The 20,465-nt window shown below is 39.9% G+C and overlaps 1 protein-coding gene across 9 annotated transcripts in view; it reads left to right on the top strand.

The window, feature by feature from the left end:
• The window catches only part of MAPKAP1 (MAPK associated protein 1), a 243,471-nt gene that overhangs the window by 31,134 nt on the left and 191,872 nt on the right, over positions 1 to 20,465 (top strand). For 5 of the 9 annotated variants that reach the window (XM_055400351.2, XM_055400349.2, XM_055400346.2 and 2 more), the window contains 2 exons: positions 2,173 to 2,262; positions 19,149 to 19,297. In XM_055400351.2, coding sequence (XP_055256326.1) covers positions 2,173 to 2,262; positions 19,149 to 19,297 — 239 coding nt within the window. The remainder of the gene's footprint in view (positions 1 to 2,172; positions 2,263 to 19,148; positions 19,298 to 20,465) is intronic. The other 4 variants (XM_055400354.2, XM_055400355.2, XM_055400352.2 and 1 more) reach the window with 1 other exon arrangement.

Below are 20,465 nucleotides of genomic sequence, written 5' to 3' on the forward strand. Positions count from 1 at the left end.
AAAGGTGACTATGATTTGAGATTCTGTTCTAAACAGTCACCATGCAGACAGGGAAGTGGACTGTCTTGAGGATCTTTACCAGAGCAACACTGTTACCAGTAGCCAGGGTTCAGGTTGCGTGATAAAGAACCTTTAATACGGAGAGCTGGCCAGACAAGGAGTGCTGCTGCCCGAGACAGTTCTCTCCCTTTGAGGAATCGTACTGCCTGGTGGGTTGGAGGGAGACAGCCAACTGTTAAGGGCGCTTTTAGTCGAATTCCTACTTGGGAGGTGAGATGAGAAAAGGTGCCCCTGTTTTTGATACATTATTTAGTTGATCTCTCTACCCTTTGGTATTCATGGCCTGAAAATGCTCAGTTTTAGCATATGTATATTTAGTTGTTAGCTTTTAAAAATTCATTCCCCTTTTCCAGCTTATGTTTTTGGGGAGCATTTCAAGGAGTATGTGATGAAGTCCTTTATGTAGATCCAACTATTTAGACTATATAATGTAGTTGTTTTAATATGATGGTATTCTATGAGATAATTTTTTTATTAGATAATCAGAAAATATAATCTCTTAATCAGTGGCAGTAACCTGCTAACTCCCAGGAAAAGTAACGCAGGATATATAGTAGAACCCTGAAAACATTTGCATGTTTGTTTTCATAGTCCATATCTAAAATGGATGTGAAGGAGTACTGCTGGTAGAACAGAATACAGTTTACACTACAAAGCATGTTAAGGTTTTGGTTCAGAATTCAGCGTTCTGTGACATCTGTCAATACAGAGAATAATTTGCTCTTGTGATGAAAATAATTAATAGCATTTCCCAATATCCAAAGGAACTTTAAGCAAAATAGGATTCGAGTGAAGGTTTGAATATAATTTCAAACCGTTGATTCGCAGTTCTCTAGTTGAAACTGACTTCCTTGCAAGTTATTGAGATATCTTTTATGACAGGCTGAATGGATTTAGTAGGAGAATGCTGCTAAATTGAGAGCTTTATGATTATAATACTTTGGCTGTACCCTTCAAATTTATTAATTGCAGTTGAATGTATTTTGCTTCTGTGGAATTTGGTTCGATAGAGTGACATTGTCAGAATGTTTTTGCCAGCACAGTTTAATTTTAGCAAGATGAGTTTCAGTCTTTCACTGCCACAACGCTAAGGCAACAATGAAAGATTTCCTACCTTGAAAGTGGTTGAAAGAAAACTTTATTTTATTTATTTTTATTAGCATTGGGCCAGGATAGGAAGTTGAAGATTAGCAAGAGGAACCTAATTTGAAGAGGTGGCGTAAGTGGTGACTTCCTTTTCCATTGTAGTCTCCACGTGCTGGACAGTATTGTATGCTGGACGATATTTCTTTAAAAGATCCGGTTAACTGACTTTTGAAGGTTGAGCAGCCAATGGTAGTATAATCACAAATGCATAATTTTAGATGATGCTTTTGTTTTGGTTGTTGGAATTTCTTAAGCTAGCATTTAGGTGCTAATAATTAATTAAGATTGTGGGGTATTCGAGTGACCGAGAAATTTACTTTTTAATCCTTTCAGCATATCTTACAATTTTGTATAAGAAAAATCATTCTTTTTAAGATTTGACTAATGTTACAAAGATACAAATCATTTATTTTACTACCTATAAACTGTTTCAGCCCACTGAAGAAAAGCTATGCTAATTTATATAGCTTTGACATTTTATAATTTTCATGATTTTTAGATAAAGGATTTTATATTTAAAACTTTAATAGTCTAGTCTGAGTTCATTTATCTTTAATTTTTGAAACGGGTAGAGTAATTCATAACAGTAATTTTATTCCTGTAATGTAATATTCACTTCAGTTCATTTGTGCATTAAAATTCCTTTAAGACCGTTATTAATGATTTATATAATGAAATGTCATATTAATCACAGAAGTTTTCACATTTTATTATTCTCTTCCATGTTAATACTATCTTTATGATCTCTATTAATGTTTTATATCCTCTAATTTCAATTATAAATCAAGAATATTTTCATGTTTTTGTTGGTATTTGCTTTTCAGGGGTGCCACCTTTAAAATTTTATGACTTTTTCCATACATATGCAATATAAAACATCTTTATTCATATAAAGGTAGTTAATTATGTCTTTGTTTATAGTAAACTTTCATTGACAAACTTATAGTTATAATATTTCTTTTCAAGCTCAAAGATTAGAACGACTCCGAAAAGAGAGACAAAACCAGATCAAATGCAAAAATATTCAGTGGAAAGAAAGAAATTCTAAGCAATCAGGTAAATCAAAATAATTTTAATTGTTAATTTGAGATTTATATCTTTATATTATTATGTAAGAGCTTTTATTTTTAATTCATCCTTTTAGATACTTTAGGCTGCTACCTCTTGTGTTTTGAGCTTTGAACTCTTTCACTTGGGTGCCTTGGCCCTCCAAAGCTGTGTGTTCTTTAGGTCTTGTCTTTTTGGCTACTCTTCATTCTGGGGGACAGGAATTCATGAGTTCAGGGCACATTTTGTAGAAACTGTTGTGCTGGTACCTTGTTCTTAGAGCCAAGGTGTACCTGTGGTTTGAATGGGCCTCGAGATTATAGATTTCTCCTGGCAATTCTAACCTAGACTTTCCCTTGCATTAGTGACCCCAATAACAACCTTTTTTGCTTATATGCTAATTCTTTTCCTTTAGCTTAGAAACCATTATGTTGCTGGTATGAGCATTTCTAGTATGTGTTCCTGGGGTATGTATATTAAAAAGCTGACCATTGATGTATTTTCCAAACTTCGAGAAGACTTTTTAAAAAATTATAAAATTGAATGCTATTAAAATATTTTCTAATGTTTTATTATGTTTCCTTGACTTTTCTCTTTTTTCTCTCCTTTCGAATAAGTGTCCGCAGTCTATCTTTCAATCTTCTTCATACCTCGCACTACTACCCTGGCGTATAATATGTGACCAGTCAATTTTTGTTGACTGACTCCTTTGCTACATAATATTTATGAAGCTAATAATATTCATGATTATCACAGTAATAGCAGCACCTACCTAGTGCTGTGGTAAGTACCTTATGTGCATCACTTCCAGTGAATGGTTCCATAAGGTGTAGGTTTCATTGCCATTGTTAACAGGTGAAACAGAAGGTCATAGGGACTTAACTTGCAGAATTTACAAGACTAGGAAGTGGTAGTGCAGTAGAGTCATGTTTTGTATCTAGCACTGTCTATCTCAAGCCCAGTCTCTTTCTGCTAAACCACATCATATAAAGTGGTTATTGCTTTCTCCTACTGTGATTGTAAACCCAGGAGTGTTCATTGGGTACAATTTTCTTAATGATTGCTTGTAAATGATGACTGTGTAGAACCAGAAATCTCATCCGCTTCTTTCTCCTTATATCTCACTTTTGTGACTTCCTGTAATTCTCCTGGAATGTCTTTTTAGTTTTGCCCTTGATATTTTAAAAATCTCTCCAGACTGGCCGTTTCTGTTGATCTAGTTAATACTTCTCTTTGTTGTATTTAGCACAAACTGGGAAACCTTTCTATCATTTATCTTGTCTACTTTCTTCAAAAGTTTTGTGTATCTTAAGTGTTTTTCCTATTTATTGCTTCTTAATGAGTTCAGAGCCAGTTTAGTAAGCCCAGCTCTCCAACTACCCTTTGCTTTGCCATCTTCACTTCCATATCTTATACAATCATTAAAAAATAAATTAATAAATAGAGGAGTAGAGCATCTCAAATATAACACCATTAACACCTTTCATAATGTGAGAAATAACTTCTTCAACCTAAATTTTGATGTATTTAATAATCTAATATTTAGAGATACGTCTAATAAATTTTAATACATCCATCACCCACTCCTTAAAGTCAGATTCTCTCTAACTTTTGTTCAGTGTTTCACAGAATGTGCGGGAGGCATAAATAAATAGTCCTCTGTTTGCTTTCATTTTAACCACACTATCCATTTCTCTGTCCCTCAGTTTCTTTCCTTCTTATTTCTGTCTCAGAGATTTGAATAATTGACCCTGAGATCTTAATTCTGGAAAGGCTCTTTAAAGTGCCTGTCCATACTTTGAAATGTTGACCTTGATTCTGGCCAGACCAGTGGCTTGCCTGGTGTTTATTCCTCATCAATGTATAGAGGAATACCTTTGAATTTTCTGTTAAGCTGGTTCCATCATTACCACAGACTTACACCCAGGTATCCTGAAATGGTTAGAAAAGTGGAGTCCCCAGTCCACTAAACATCTCCCTGGCAAACAGAGCAGCCATTCTGTTTTCACACATCTCTAAAACACATCCTCTCTTTTGGCAAGAAATGCCATGACCAAATCATTTTGATTTTAATTGGAAATTTTGGCTAGGTTATCATTCATTTACTCACTCTTTTTATGCTAATTACATTTTGTTAAAAATCCTTTCATCTGCTTTTGCTTATCTTTGTTTTACTTCATTTCCCACTAGAAGAATCATCATTGTGAATATGATGATCTCCCCTGCAGTATTCTTTTCCCATGATTATTCTGTCTGTGTCTGGTCCATTCTTTAAGACACTACCTAAATGCAACCTTTCCATAGAGGAGTTGGAAAGGATCCTAGAAGCCGTCTGGTTCGTATTTCGAAGTTCTTCATGAACATACTGACGCATGTGCCACAAGACCATGTGATGAATGTAATACCTTATAGTAAGATCCTTTTAGTGTTTCTGTAACTAAAACTGCATGGATAAATGTGAAGCCAATGTCATTGGAAGACAGCGTTGTCAGGAATAATGTCAAATCAAGGACTAGTATTTTTAATTTTATTGTTTTAAAATGGTGTTTTATATTACTTACAAAATTAGTTAATACTCTTACTTATTGAGTCATTTAACAAGTATTTCTTCCACAGCTTCTGTGTGCGTAGTGATTCACTGCGTGCTTCGGGGAATACATGATTCCCATCCTCAGAAAGTTTGAAGTCTAGTGGAATTCAAGGCTATTTACATGTAAGGTTAAATAATAGCTTAAAATAATAATGTACTTTATATCAGTTACTTATGAATATTCCTAGTTTTCTTTATATAACTTTTGTTATATAGCTACAGTTCCCAGGTGCAGTGGCTATATAACAGTCAGAAATGCATCCAAAAGTGTTATAATGACATCTGTATGCATTTCTAGACCCTGTCTATGGAATTCCTGATTTAGTAGATAGAGGTTGGGGTCCACAAATCTGTATTTTTCAGAAGCTCACTGGGTGAATCTAATGGGTAACCAGCTCTGAGCACCACTGGATTATATGCCACCGACTAAGTTGACTTCATGCAAGTAGAACAAATTAGTTGTTAATATTTCTATATTATTGGTAAGAAAACGAGTACAGAGGTGCCGAATAACTTTCCCAAGTTATTTACAAGTGATAAATGGCAAAGTCAGAGTTCTTGCCCTGGGCATTCTGACTGCAGAGACTGTAGTCTCTCTACTCTGTTCCCTTCTCTCCCATATTGCAGGCAGAAAGGAGCTGCTCCTGACGCTTTGGGTATTGAACAGTCTTTGATGTTCCCTTGCACCTTTCCTTCTCTCTCTGTCAGCTACAGGTAGGGTTCAGGAAAATTGCCAAAGCTTCTATATTTAAAAAAAACTAACAACTTCCAGTGGCCAATAATGAAAAGCAAGTGAAGTTAAAGTTGAAGAGCAGTGTGAGATCGAGTAATTCAGGAAGTACAGCTGTGCCTTATGAATGGCTTAGAACCAGGAGGAAGGGCTCTGGGACCTTTCCCAATCTTACGCTTTTTTGTGCTCATCTGATCTCTCCTTCCTCCTCCTGTTCTGCTCCCTCTCCCCACAACTGCTTTGTCTGCTTGTCTGATCCAGAGTTATTCATTCAACAAGTATTTATTTAGCTCCTACAGTACACAGGAAGAAATAGAGGAAATCAATAGAATGGGAAAGACTAGAGATCTCTTCAAGAAGACAAGAGATACCAAGGGAACATTTCATGCAGAGATGGGCACAATAAAGAACAGAAATGGCATGGACCTAACAGAAGCAGAAGGTATTAAGAAAAGGTGGCAAGAATACTGAGAAGAACTATACAAAAAAGATCTTCATGACCCAGATAATCACAATGACGTGATCGATCACTCACCTAGAGCCAGACATCCTGGAATGTGAAGTCTAGTGGGTCTTAGGAAGCATCACTACGAACAAAACTAGTAGAGGTGATGGAATTCCTTGAGCTATTTCAAATCTTAAAAGATGGTGCTGTGAAAGTGCTGCACTCAATATGCCAGCAAATTTGGAAAACTCAACAGTGGCCACAGGACTGGAAAAGGTCAATCTTCATTCCAATCCCCAAGAAAGGCAATGCCAAAGAATGCTCAAACTACCGCACAATTGCACTCATCTCACAGGCTAGCAAAGTAATGCTCAAAATTGTCCAAGCCAGGCTTCAACAGTACGTGAACTGTGAACATCCAGATGTTCAAGCTGGATTTAGAAAAAGCAGAGGAACCAGAGATCAAATTGCCAACATCTGCTGGATGATCGAAAAAGCAAGAGAGTTCCAGAAAAACATCTACTTCTGCTCTATTGACTATGCCAAAGCCTTTGACTGTGTGGATCACCACAAACTGGAAAATTCTGAAAGAGATGGGAATATCAGACCACCTGACCTGCCTCCTGAGAAATCTGTATGCAGGTCAGGAAGCGTATTGGACCTGTATCCTGGTCCAGTCAGAAGTGGAAATGGAACAACAGACTAGCTCCAAATAGGAAAAGGAGTACGTCAAGGCTGTGTATTGTCACCCTGCTTATTTAACGTATACAGAGTACATCATGAGAAATGCTGGGCTGGAGGAAGCACAAGCTGGAATCAAGATTGCTGGGAGAAATATCAATAACCTCAGATATGCAGATGACACCACCCTTATGGCAGAAAGTGAAGAGGAACTAAAGAGCCTCTTGATGAAAATGAAAGAGAGAGTGAAAAAGTTGTCTTGAAGTTCAACATTCAGAAAACAAAGATCATGGCATCCGGTCCCATCACTTCATGGCAAATAGATGGAGAAACAGTGGAAACAGTGGCTGACTTTATTTTTTGGGGCTCCAAAATCACTGCAGATGGTGATTGCAGCCATGAAACTAAAAGACGCTTACTCCTTGGAAGGGAAGTTATGACCAACCTAGAAGGCATATTAAAAAGCAGAGACATTACTTTGCCAACAAAGGTCCGTCTAGTCAAGGCTGTGGTTTTTCCATTGGTCATGTATGGATGTGAGAGTTGGACTATAAAGAAAGCTGAGTGCCGAAGAATTGATGCTTTTGAACTGTGATGTTGGAGAAGACTCTTGAGAGTCTCTTGGACTGCAAGTAGGTCCAACCAGTCCATCCTGAAGGAGATCAATCCTGGGTGTTCATTGGAAGGACTGATGTTGAAGCTGAAACTCCAATACTTTGGCCACCTCATGTGACAAGATGACTCACTGGAAAAGATTCTTATGCTGGGAGGGATTGAGGGCAGGAGGAGAAGGGGACGACAGGATGAGATGGTTGGATGGCATCACCGACTGAATGGACATGAGTTTGGGTAAACTCCGGGATTTGGTGATGGACAGGGAGGCCTAGCGTGCTGCAGTCCATGGGATCGCAAAGAGCTGGACATGACTGAGCGACTGAACTGAACTGACAGTACACAAAGGCAGTTATGCACTCTTATAGGCCTCAAAGGTATAGCAGTAAACAGGACAAAGTCTCTCCTCCGATGGAGCTTGTTGGGGAGAAAGACAGTTAACAGACACAGTATGTCAGATGTCAGAATGGGATAAGTGGCACAGAGAAAAATATTACCTAGCTCAGGGGGATAAGGAGTGCTAGGCAGGGGATTTTGCTGTTTATAGGGTGATCAGGGAAGACCACATGAGGAAGGTGATGGTTGAGCAGAAATCTGAAGGGAGTGAGGGAGTGAGCCAGGCAGGTAATGGGAGATGAGTGTTCTAAGATGAGGAATCAGCAAGTACAAAGGTCCTGGGGTGGAAGTGAGACTGATGTACTGGTGGAAAAGCAAAGGAGGATCCCTGTTGGTTAGAGCACAGTGAGCAGGGGAAGTGGGGTCGCAGAAGCCAGCCATGGGAGACCTGATCACAAATGGTCCTGTAAGGACCTGGATGAGGTGATTTGATCAGAGTACTGATATGATATGGGACTTAGTTTCTTTTTCCTAGCTTAAATTTCCTTTAAAACGACTATTTATTATAAAATATTTCAGACACGGAAACAAAGAACTTTTTCAAACATATGCAAAAGTAGAGAGAATGGTGTCATGAACCCCCCACGCCCATCGCCTAGCTTCAGCAGCCTTAGTAGGATATGTCTTGTCTCGTGTCACTTATATGTTCACCTACCCTTTTCTCCCAGATTATTTTTAAGCAAATCCTTGCTGTCATATAAATGCATACCTAAATACTTATTTGTTTTTTAATGTGTACTTAAACTGCACTACCACTGTTCTCCTAAAAATGAGCAGTAACTCTTTACTTTTACCAAATATTTCCTTGTTTCAGACTCCCCTTCCCCCCATTTCGTTTGTTCAGGTCTAGATCTGAGGTCCACACATTACTTCTGGGTAACACATCTCATTTCCTTTCTAATCTACAGATTCGGATTCTTTTCCAGCTTTTTATTCTGTAGTTTATTTGTTAAAGAAACTGGGTCTTTTGTCCCATAGAATTTTCTGCATTCTGGCTTTTGCTAATCCATCCCCACAATCTCATTTAATATGTTCCTCTGTCCTCTTTATTTCCTATAAACTGGTGGTTGGATCTGGAAAATTACTCACATTGAAGTTTGGTTTTTGGTAAGAATACTATGTTCATACTGATCTGTATTTTCTATTGCATCATTTTAGGAAACATGGAATGTCTTCTTGGTTCTTTTTATTTGTGATAAGATTGATGGTAGAATCAAGTGTTGTCTATTCATTATTAAATTACTCCCATCAGCTTCTCGTCTGTTGATTTTAGTGGCCATTGATGAGCATCACTAGATTCATTATCATTGCATGCGTGCTCGGTTGTGTCCGACTTTTTGTGACCCTGTGGACTGTAGCCTGCCTGGCTCCTCTGTCCGTGGGATTCTCCAAGCAAGGATACTGGAGTGTGTTGCCATTTCCTTCTCCAGGAAATCTTCCCGACCCAGAGATCGAACCCAGGTCTCCTGCACTGGGAGGCAGATTCTTTACCTCTGAGCCACTTGGGAAGTCCAGATTCTTTCATTCAGTTCAGTTCATTTGCTCAGTCGTGTCTAACTCTTTGCAACTCCATGGACTGCAGCACGCCAGCTTCCCTCTCTATCACCAACTCCTGGAACTTGCTCAAACTCATGTCCATTGAGTCGATGATGCCATCCAACCATCTCATCCTCTGTTGTTTCCTATCCTCCAGCCTTCAATCTTTCCAGCATCAGGGTCTTCTGAAATGAGTCAGTTCTTCTCATCAGGTGGCCAAAGTATTGGAGTTTCAGCTTTAGCATCAGTCCTTCCAGTGAATATTCAGGACTGATTTCCTTTAGGATGGACTGGTTGGATCTCCTTGCTGTCCCAGGGACTCTCAAGAGTCTTCTCCAACACCACAGTTCAAAAGCATCAATTCTTTGACGCTCAGCTTTCTTTCGGAGAAGGCAATGGCAAGCCACTCCAGTTCTCTTGCCTAGAAAATCCCATGGATGGAGGAACCTGGTAGGCTGCAGTCCGTGGGGTCGCTAAGGGTCAGACACGACTGAGCGACTTCACTTTCACTTTTCACTTTCACACATTGGAGAAGGAAATGGCAACCCACTCCAGTGTTCTTGCCTGGAGAATCCCAGGGACGGGGGAGCCTGGTGGGCTTCCGTCTATGGGGTCACACAGAGTCGGACACGACTGAAGTGACTTAGCAGCAGCAGCAGCAGCTTTCTTTAGTTGTGAAATAGTGATTTCTGATTTTATCAGTCTTTCTTCATTTATTAACAAGTTTTATATAAAGAACTTTCCCTAATCTATTATTTGGCCCACCCTCAGGTATAGTTCCTACACGAAAGGTAGGATATGTGCTTGATGCTTTGCCTTTGTTAGTAGTTTTCAGGATGAAGAGTTTATTCCTTTGCATCCTGTTTAGGTGACCAATGAGGGTTTTTTCACTGGGAGAAGGCAATGGCGAGCCACTCCAGTACTCTTGCCTAGAAAATCCCATGGATGGAGGAGCCTTGTTGGCTGCAGTCCGTGGGGTCGCTAGGGGTCGGACACGACTGAGCGACTTCACTTTCTCTTTTCACTTTCACACATTGGAGAAGGAAATGGCAACCCACTCCAGTGTTCTTGCCTGGAGAATCCTGGGGACGGGGGACCCTGGTGGGCTTCTGTCTATGGGGTCACACAGAGTCGGACACGACTGAAGTGACGCAGCAGCAGCAGCAGCATCATTATCCACTATGGGCTTTAAGCATAAATTATATTTTTCTATTCATTGCAGTTATTCTTTTTTATGCTAATATTGTCCTTTTGTATAGTGAGTCCCTTCACATTTGCTTTTAACTTCTTTGACACTGTTCCAGTAACCTTTCATAGCTTCCTTGCTTTCTTGTATAACATGATGTTGCAGGTTCATCTTGCCCATTTTCTTCCCCACATTTGGAATCAGCCATTTCTCCTGGGAGCCTTGATTCTTTTTGGTGGTAAATGGCATTGAGAGACCACACGTGAGCTCTCGGGGTTCTCACTGGATTGATTTTTTTTTTTAGGCCTTTTCTGGGAGTAGAGCTCAGAAAAAAATAAAATTTTAAAGAGAGAATACATTGTGAGTTAGTGCTGATAATTCCAATTCAAATTTAGGAATTTCTACTTAATTTTTTGATTTTTTGTTTATGTATCTTTTCTCTTGCTGAAAATCTTGGTTCCAGAATTGAAATACCAATGTAATTAGTAACATTATGATTAGTGAGAACATTTTAAGAATTTTTTAATCTTTTTAATACATTCTACTAGGAAATACAGTCATCTTGCTCTGTGATAAAGTTACTTAAAATAATTCCTATCTTTGTAGTTAAACTGCCAACTAAATACTACACTTAGGTTCATGTATTTCATTTTGCTTTATTTTTTGAGGTTGCATTTTCCTTTATTAATTACACAAAACATTTATGTGGTTCCAGAGTTAAATACATAAAAGAAGAGAAATCTAGCTTCAATCTTTATCTTCTACTCTTTTAGTCAATTTAAACAAGGTTTGGCTTTCTTGTCCAGTTACAACTATATATAAATATATTCACATTTGTATTCCCCTCTTTTTAAATTAAAGATAGCATAATAAATCCTATTTTATGCAACACATTTTTTAGTTAACAACATATCCTGAGAATTACTCTGGAACAATCTATGGAGATAGGTTTCATGATGTGAATGTATCATAGTTTAGCCAGGAAGGCCCTTGTTGAGGGATATTTGATAGTTTTCAGGCTTTTGCTATTGTAGATGGCACTGCAGCGAAAAGCCTCCCACATATGAGTTTTGTTTTGTTGCCAGTATCCCTCAGATCAGATCCTGAAAGTGATCTTGCTGGGCCAAGAGGTAAATATATGGTTTTCTTGGACATTGCCACATTCCCCCTTCATTGAGAATTTACTCTTTTGCATTCCCTCTAGTAATAGTATCTATTTCCTCATAGCCTTAACATTTTTTGTTTTTTTCCAGTCTGATAGAAGTGCAGTGGTATCAGTGTGTAGTTTTAATTTGCGTATCTCTTACTGTGAATGTGGTTGCACATCTTTCCATTTGTTTAAGAGTTATTTGAGTTTCTTCTGTGGATATTGTACATTTTTCTATAGGGTTGTTGGTCAGTGTCTTCTCTACTTTGAGACTCTTTATATAATTAGGAAGTTTTTATTTTTATAGCATCAGATTTATCCATTTTCTTATTCTGAAGTTTATAACTCATATTTTAAAAAACTCATTGGCTGGCTCTGGGTTGGGTGGGGGAGGATAATGTGGAAACAAGACCAGTTTGAAGATGGTGGTAATAATCCAGCTTCCGTAGCCATAGATGGCTCTGGATATCTTCTGAAGTTTCTGTTGATGGATAAAGTGTGAAAGAGAAAAGTGGAATGACACTCAAGTTTTTTGCCTGGCAGAATAGAGTTGCCATTAACTGAGAAGATGATTGTGGACGGGGCAGGTTAGTGGAAAGATCAAGAGGTTGGTTATGTAAGGACATGAAAAGTTTGAGATGCCATCAGCCAACCAGGTAGAGGAGTGAAATAGAAACTTGAATATGCAAGTCTCTAATTTTAGTGAATATTTAGGAATAGTCATTTAGAAGTTATCACCATACAAGGGTATTTATTTATTTAAGTTTTCCCTATTTATTTATTTTTTATTGAGGTATGCTTACATACATTGAAATGTAGAAGTGTTAAATGTTTGATGACTTTTGCCAAACATATACACCTGCGTAACTAGCATTCCAGTCAAGTATGTAGCATTTCTATAACCTAGAAATTTCCCTCCTGCCTCTTTCTAGCTAATCCACTGCCCAAAGGCAATTACTGTTCCGATTTATATCACCAAAATTTAGTTTTGACTTTTGTAAAATGGTGTTTCTTCAATTTTAGTCTGAATTTGGCAATAAGGAATTCATGATCTGAGGCACAGTCAGCTCCCGGTCTTGTTTTTGCTGACTGTATAGAGCTTCTCCGTCGTTGGCTGCAAAGAATATAATAAATCTGATTTTGGTGTCGACCATATAGTGATGTCCATGTGTAGAGTCTTCTATTGTGTTGTTGGAAGAGGCTGTTTGCTATGACCAGTGTGTTCTCTTGGCAGAACTCTATTAGCCTTTGTCCTGCTTCATTCAGTACTACAAGGCCTAATTTGCCTGTTATTCCAGGTGTTTCTTGACTTCCTACTTTTGCGTTCCAGTCCTCTATAATGAAAAGGACGTCTTTTTTGGTTGTTAGCTCTAGAAGGTCTTGTAGGTCTTCATAGAACTGTTCAACTTCAGCTTCTTCAGTGTTACTGGTCGGGGCATAGACTTGGATTACCGTGGTATTGAACATGGAACAAGAGACTGGTTCCAAATAGGAAAAGGAGTACGTCAAGGCTGTATATTGTCACCCTGCTTATTTAACTTATATGCAGAGTACATCATGAGAAATGCTGGGCTGGAGGAAGCACAAGCTGGAATCAAGATTGCTGGGAGAAATATCAATAACCTCAGATATGCAGATGATACCACCCTTATGGCAGAAAGTGAAGAAGAACTAAACAGCTTCTTGATGAAAGTGAAAGAGGAGAGTGAAAAAGTTAGCTTAAAACTCAACATTCAGAAAACAAAGATCATGGCATCCGGTCCCATCCCTTCATGGCAAATAGATGGGTAAACGGTAGAAACAGTGTCAGACTTTATTTTTTTGGGCTCCAAAATCACTGCAGATGGTGATTGCAGCCATGAAACTAAAAGACGCTTACTCCTTAGAAGGGAAGTTATGACCAACCTAGATAGCATATTTAATAGCAGAGACATTACTTTGCCAACAAAGGTCCTTCTAGTCAAGGCTGTGGTTTTTCCAGTGGTCATGTGTGGATGTGAGAGTTGGACTATAAAGAAAGCTGAGTGCCGAAGAATTGATGCTTTTGAACTGTGGTGTTGGAGAAGACTCTTGAGAGTCCCTTGGGCTGCAAGGAGATACAACCAGTTCATCCTAAGGGAGATCAGTCTTGGGTATTCATTGGAAGGACTGATGTTGAAGCTGAAACTCCAATACTTTGGCCACCTTATGCAAAGAGCTGACTCATTGTAAAAAAACCTGATGCTGGGAAAGATTGAAGGCAGGAGGAGAAGGGGACGACAGAGGATGAGATGGTTGGATGGCATCACCGACTCAATGGAAATGGGTTTGAGTGAACTCCGGAAGTTGGTGATGGACAGGGAGGCCTGGCGTGCTGCTGTTCATGGGGTCGCAAAGAGTCGGACACAACTGAGTGACTGAACTGAACTGAAAATGGTGTTTACCTACATATTTTATCTTATTGGCTGTGCTGCACCACTTGTGGGATCTTCATACCCCAACCAGGGATCAAACCTGGGCCTCTGGCAGTGAAATCCAAGAATCACTAATCCAGATTCTGGAATATATAAGTACATTAATCAACAGATTAATGTCTATTATATTTGAAGGCAGTGGCGACTCACTCCTGTGCTCTTGCCTGGAAAATCCCATGGACGGAGGAGTCTGGTAGGCTGCAGTCCCTGGGGTGACTTCACTTTCACTTTTCACTTTCATGCATTGGAGAGGGAAATTGCAGCCCACTCCAGTATTCTTGCCTGGAGAATCCCAGGGATGGCGGAGCCTGGTGGGCTGCCTTCTATGGGGTTGCACAGAGTCGGACACGACTGAAGCGACTTAACAGCAACAATAGTTTAAAATGCACATTTAAGAACATTTTCAGTTCAGTTCAGTCCAGTCGTTCAGTCGTGTCCGACTCTGTGCAACCCCGTGAATTGCAGCACACCAGGCCTCCCTGTCCATCACCAACTCCCAGAGTTTACCCAAACTCATGTCCATTGAGTCAGTGATGCCATCCATCCATCTCATCCTCTGTCGTCCCCTTCTCCTCCTGCTCCAAATCCCTCCCAGCATCAGGGTCTTTTCCAGTGAGTCAACTCTTCCCACGAGGAGGTTCAGCTTCAGCGTCAGTCCTTCCAGGACTGATCTCCTTTAGGGTGGACTGGTTGGATCTCCTTGCATTCAAGGGACTCTCAAGAGTCTTCTCCAACACCACAGTTCAAAAGCATCAATTCTTTGGTGCTCAGCTTTCTTCACAGTCCAACTCTCACATCCATACATGACCACTGGAAAAACCATAGCCTTGACTAGACAGACCTTTGTTGACAAAGTCATATCTCTGCTTTTTAATATGCTGTCTAGGTTTTTTTCATAACTTTCCTTCCAAGGAGTAAGCGTCTTTTAATTTCATGGCTGCAATAACCACCTGCAGTGATTTTGGAACCAAAAAAATAAAGTCAGCCACTGTTTCTGCTTTTTCCCCCATCTTTTTGCCATGAAGTGATGGGACCAAATGCTATAATCTTAGTTTTCTGAATATTGAGCTTTAAAGCAACTTTTTCAGTCTCCTCTTTCACTTTCATCAAAAACATTTTAGATTGCTTTTAAAGTGGTATTTTAAATATTGGAAGTGCTGTTCTACCTGTAATCAATCAACAAGTTTATTGCTGTACTTTGGAAAGGAATGATCCTTTATCAACACCTATTTCTTCTTCTTGTTCAGTCACTAAGTCATGACTGACTCTTTGCAAACACATGAACCGCAGCAGGCCAGGCTTCCCTGTCCTTCACTGTCTCCTGTAGTTTGCTCAAACTCATATCCATTGAGTTGGTGAAGCCATCCAATCATCTCATCCTCTGTCTCCCTCTTCTCCTGCCCTCAGTGTTTCTCAGCATCAATGTCTTTTCAAATGAGTCGGCTCTTAGCATCAGGTGGACAAAGTATTGGAAAAAGCAAAAACAAAAAACCTACTGGGTGCTAGGAACAACGCCAGGTGTCTTCTTATCTTGTCCCCGCAATGATCCTAAGAGATAAGTTACCAATAGCTCCAGAATAAAGGGAACTGTGACTAATCAAAGTCACTGTACTCTTATCAATAGGGTTAAGTGTGAAGTGATAATGTAATAACTCTTACATTCTCTGACTAATTCACACTTGGATTTCTCTCCTCAACCTATGACATGTTCCCCCTTCCTCCTTTGCTTCCTACATCATTGAGAAAAGGATCAAATTCTTTTTTAAAAGGTGGCATTTCTGGAGAAGGAAATGGAAATCCACTTCAGTACTCTTGCCTTGAAAATCCAGTGGACAGAGGAACACAGTGGGCTATATAGTCCATGGGGTCACAAAAGAGTTGCACACAACTTAGCGACTAAACAACCACCACCTAACTCCTTACCAGAGACTGAACACACACGTACAGTAATTTCCATGCTCAAGTATTTAGTCAGCACATTGCTCAGTGAGATGCTAGTTTGGTAATCACAATTACAAATAGTTGATCTGGATGATTCACAGTCTTAGGACTGTATCCTGCAGGTGTTGTCCTTGTACAGTTCTGTGTTTAGTTACATACATTCCTTGTCCATTCTGCCCTGGCCTTTGGGAGGTCCATCTGCCTTCTCCGTTTCCCTTTTCATTTTCTGCTGACCGGAGAGACTAGATTTGGAGCTTCAGTCTCTGGATATATCAGATTGTATGCATGCATATCATAATCATAGTAGCCTTCTTGTTGATTCAGGTCACTGAATGCATGAGGATTTTAGAAATGTATACTACTATTAACAAAATTTAAAAAAATAATTTTCTGGGGCCAAGAAGCTAGCATACTATTCATTTACACACAAAAAATATGACACTTTGCTATCTAATTCACATTCTGAATTTTAAGTACATGTAATCAACAGATTAATATCTGTTAATTATACATTCATAACAACAGGTCCTTTTCTTCTGGTTTGCCATATAAATCTATAGGGACTCATCTGATAAAGTTGTCCCACTAATTTGTTGAAAATAACTTGTTACCTTTTTAAAAAGTTCTAAGTACACAGAGTACATCATGAGAAATGCTGGGCTGCAAGAAGCCAAGCTGGAATCAAGATTGCCAGGAGAAATATCAATAACCTCAGATATGCAGATGATACTACCTTTATGGCAGAAAGTGAAGAGGAACTCAAAAGCCTCTTGATGAAAGTGAAAGAAGAAAGTGAAAAAGTTGCTTAAAGCTCAACATTCAGAAAACTAAGATCATGGCATCTGGTCCCATCACTTCCTGGCAAATAGATGGGGAAACAGTGGAAACAGTGTCAGACTTTATTTTTGGGGGCTCCAAAATCACTGCAGATGCTGATTGCAGCCATGAAATTAAAAGACGCTTACTCCTTGGAAGGAAAGTTATGACCAACCTAGATAGCATATTAAAAGGCAGAGATATTACTTTGCCAACAAAGGTCCATCTAGTCAAAGCTATGGTTTTTCCAGTGGTCATGTATGGAGGTGAGAGTTGGACTGTGAAGAAAGATGGAGTGCCGAAGAATTGATGGGTTGAACTGTGGTGTTGGAGAAGACTCTTGAGAGTCCCTTGGACTGCAAGTAGGTCCAACCAGTCCATCCTAAGGGAGTTCAGTCCTGGGTGTTCATTGGAAGGACTGATGTAAAGCTGAAACTCCAATACTTTGGCCACCTCATGTGAAGAGTTGACTCATTGGAAAAGATCCTGATGCTGGGAGGGATTTGGGGCAGGAGGAGAAGGGGACGACAGAGGATGAGATGGCTGAATGGCATCACCGACTCAATGGACATGAGTTTGAGTGAACTCCAGGAGTTGGTGATGGACAGGGAGGCCTGGCGTGCTGCGATTCTTGGGGTCGCAAAGAATCGGACACGACTGAGAGTCTGAACTGAACTGAATTGAAAGTGACAATTTCAGAATTATATTTGATCCCAGTTCAGGTTGGTCGTGCTCAAGAATGGAATGGATTGAACTTAGTTGATCTAAGTAACTCCAATACTTTGTCCACCTCATGCAAAAAGTTGATTCATTGGAAAAGACCCTGTTTCTGGGAGGGATTTGGGGCAGGAGGAGAAGGGGACAGCAGAAGATGAGATGGCTGGATGGCATCACAGACTTGATGGACATGCATTTGGGTAAACTCCGGGAGTTGGTGATGGACAGGGCTGCCTGGCATGCTGTGATTCATGGGGTCGCAAAGAGTCAGACATGACTGAGCGACTGAACTGAACTGATTGCACATTTTAAGATCTAAGATTGATTCATTTGAAACTTTTAAGTATGGAAATTTTCTAACATCACAAAAATAAAAAGTACAATAAACCCCCATGTACTTATCATCCAGCTGTCACCTTAAATGACATTCAGATTAATATAGAGAATTAAATGATCTTTTAGAGGGTATGGAACTAACTTGTCTTGGTTCACTGATGAGTAAGTGCTGAAGATTTTTATTTAATAAGTTAATCTGAATTCCTTCAATCATTATTTTATCCATTGATTCATGCAATGAAATTTATTGAAGGTCTACTGTGTTCATTAGTGCCTAATGGCTAAGAGCCTTGGTGGGGTGCAAATCTTAGCCCTGCTTCTTATAGGCTGTGTGACCAGGGGTAATCAAAGTATTCTGTGCTTCAGTTTCCACACTGACACAATTGAGACAATGCTAGTGTCTACCTCACAAGTTTGTTATGATGTTTTGGTGAGATTCATTGGCTTCCTCAAAGTATGTTAACTACTGTTGTCATAAATACTCTTCTTCCTTTTCCTTTTCTACTTCTTCATCTTTGTCATCCAGATTATGTGCTAGGTACACATTGGGAACCGTGAGAGGGAGGGTTAAGTTGTGAACCTTGACCTTGAAAAACCAGAACTTCAAAATTAGAGAGAGGAGAGTTCTTCAGGATTGTCTGGTTTAACAAGTCCAGAGAGGTTTAGTGAATAGTCCAGAATCACACATCTGTTAGCGGCAAAGCCAGGCCAAAGCTCAGATCTCACAGCTGTGAAATGCTCTTCTTATAGAATAGCCCTTTTGTTGTTTTATCTGACCTCTGCCCTTTTCCTTAAACCCTGCTGCTGCTAAGTCACTTCAGTTGTGTCTGACTCTGTGTGACCCCATAGACGGAAGCCCACCAGGCTCCCCTGTCCCTGGGATTTTCCAGGCAAGAACACTGGAGTGGGTTGCCATTTCCTTCTCCAATGTGTGAAAGTGAAAAGTGAAAGTGAAGTCGCTCAGTCGTGTCCGATCCTTAGCGACCCCAAGGACTGCAGCCTACCAGGCTCCTCCATCCATGGGATTTTCTAGGCAAGAGTACTAGAGTAGAGTACTAGAGTACCTTCTCCTTAAACCCTAGTCTTTCTGAATTGACAAACATGACCTACATGTGTATTTCAGTGCTCTGCTCGCTCAGTGCACAGACATAAAAGTATATGTTAGGCCTGTTGCACATATCAGACCGGAACATGTCCTTGGATGCTCCCTCCTTAAGGTTCCAAGGAAGACTTTTTAGGGAAGGTAGACACAGGCCGTCTCTCTGTGTTGTAATCACAAAAATGTTTTTATCTTCCTCTTGTATCACAGCCCAGGAGTTAAAGTCACTGTTTGAAAAAAAGTCCCTCAGAGAGAAACCTCCAAATTCTGGGAAGCAGTCAATATTATCTGTACGCCTGGAGCAGTGCCCTCTGCAGCTGAATAATCCCTTTAATGAGTACTCCAAATTTGATGGCAAGGTAAGTAAACAGGATCTCATCCCTTCAGGTAATGCCTGGACTGAATGGAGTTACTATTGGTATTGTCATTCTTATTTTTATCAGATTTAGGTTTAAGTAGGTTTCGAAAGGGAGTCAGAATAAACAAAGAATGTCTCTCACATTTTTAAAGACTAAGGGTGTAGTCAAGCTATGGTTTTTCCAGTGGTCATGTGTGGATGTGAGAGTTGGACTGTGAAGAAAGCTGATCGCCAAAGAATTGATGCTTTTGAACTGTGGTGTTGGAGAAGACTTTTGAGAGTCCCTTGGACTGCAGAGAGATCCAACCAGTTCATTCTAAAGGAGATCAGTCCTGGGTGTTCACTGGAGGGACAGATGCTAAAGCTGAAACTCCAATACTTTGGCCACCTCATGCGATGAGTTGACTCACTGGAAAAGACTCTGATGCTGGGAGGGATTGGGGGCAGGAGGAGAAGGGGATGACAGAGAATGAGGTGGCTAGATGGCATCACCGACTCGATGGAGATGAGTTTGAGTGAACTCCGGGAGGTGGTGATGGACAAGGAAACCTGGCGTGCTGTGATTCATGGGGTCGCAAAGAGTCGGACACGACTGAGCGACTGAACTGAACTGAACTGAAGGGTGTGAAAAGGTCTGGTTTTGGGCTTATTGTTGTTTCCACAGTAATATGTTTGGGAGGATGAAAACAGAAACAGTCCTGAGATAGGAATGTGTGTGTTCCTGTTTTATGTCCTAAGGTTTGGGTTAGTTGGGTTGTGATTAATTAAGGTCTAACTGTGGGGAAAGCCTTGAAAATGGTTCTGGGAAGCAGTTTGCATTGTTTTGTATGAGTCTTGATTATAACTCCACAAATTGTGGACGTTAGAGCTTCTCTTCAGAATTCTAGGATGTTGCTTTGCATTTCAGTGTTCTATTGAATCTCATTTGACACTTGCTGTGCAGGATGACTGAATTTCTGCTGTCCTGACAGTTTACAGTTTGTAAAGTTAAAGTGTGTTTATTCTCCTTTTAGAAAAAGGACCACTATTTTAAGTGGAGTATGGCTCTACCTTAGCAGCCACTCTCCTGCATTCCCACATTCTGTGTCTGTAGCAAATTGAGCTGGTCATCTTTCAGACCTGTAGCAGTCGATGTTTTTATTTATTGCCATTATATTTACTGTCTGTCA

The sequence above is a fragment of the Moschus berezovskii genome, chromosome 11 (genome assembly GCF_049115385.1).
Source record: "Moschus berezovskii isolate FMDL1 chromosome 11, NW_MosBer_1.0, whole genome shotgun sequence".
Classification (NCBI taxonomy): Eukaryota; Metazoa; Chordata; class Mammalia; order Artiodactyla; family Moschidae; genus Moschus; species Moschus berezovskii.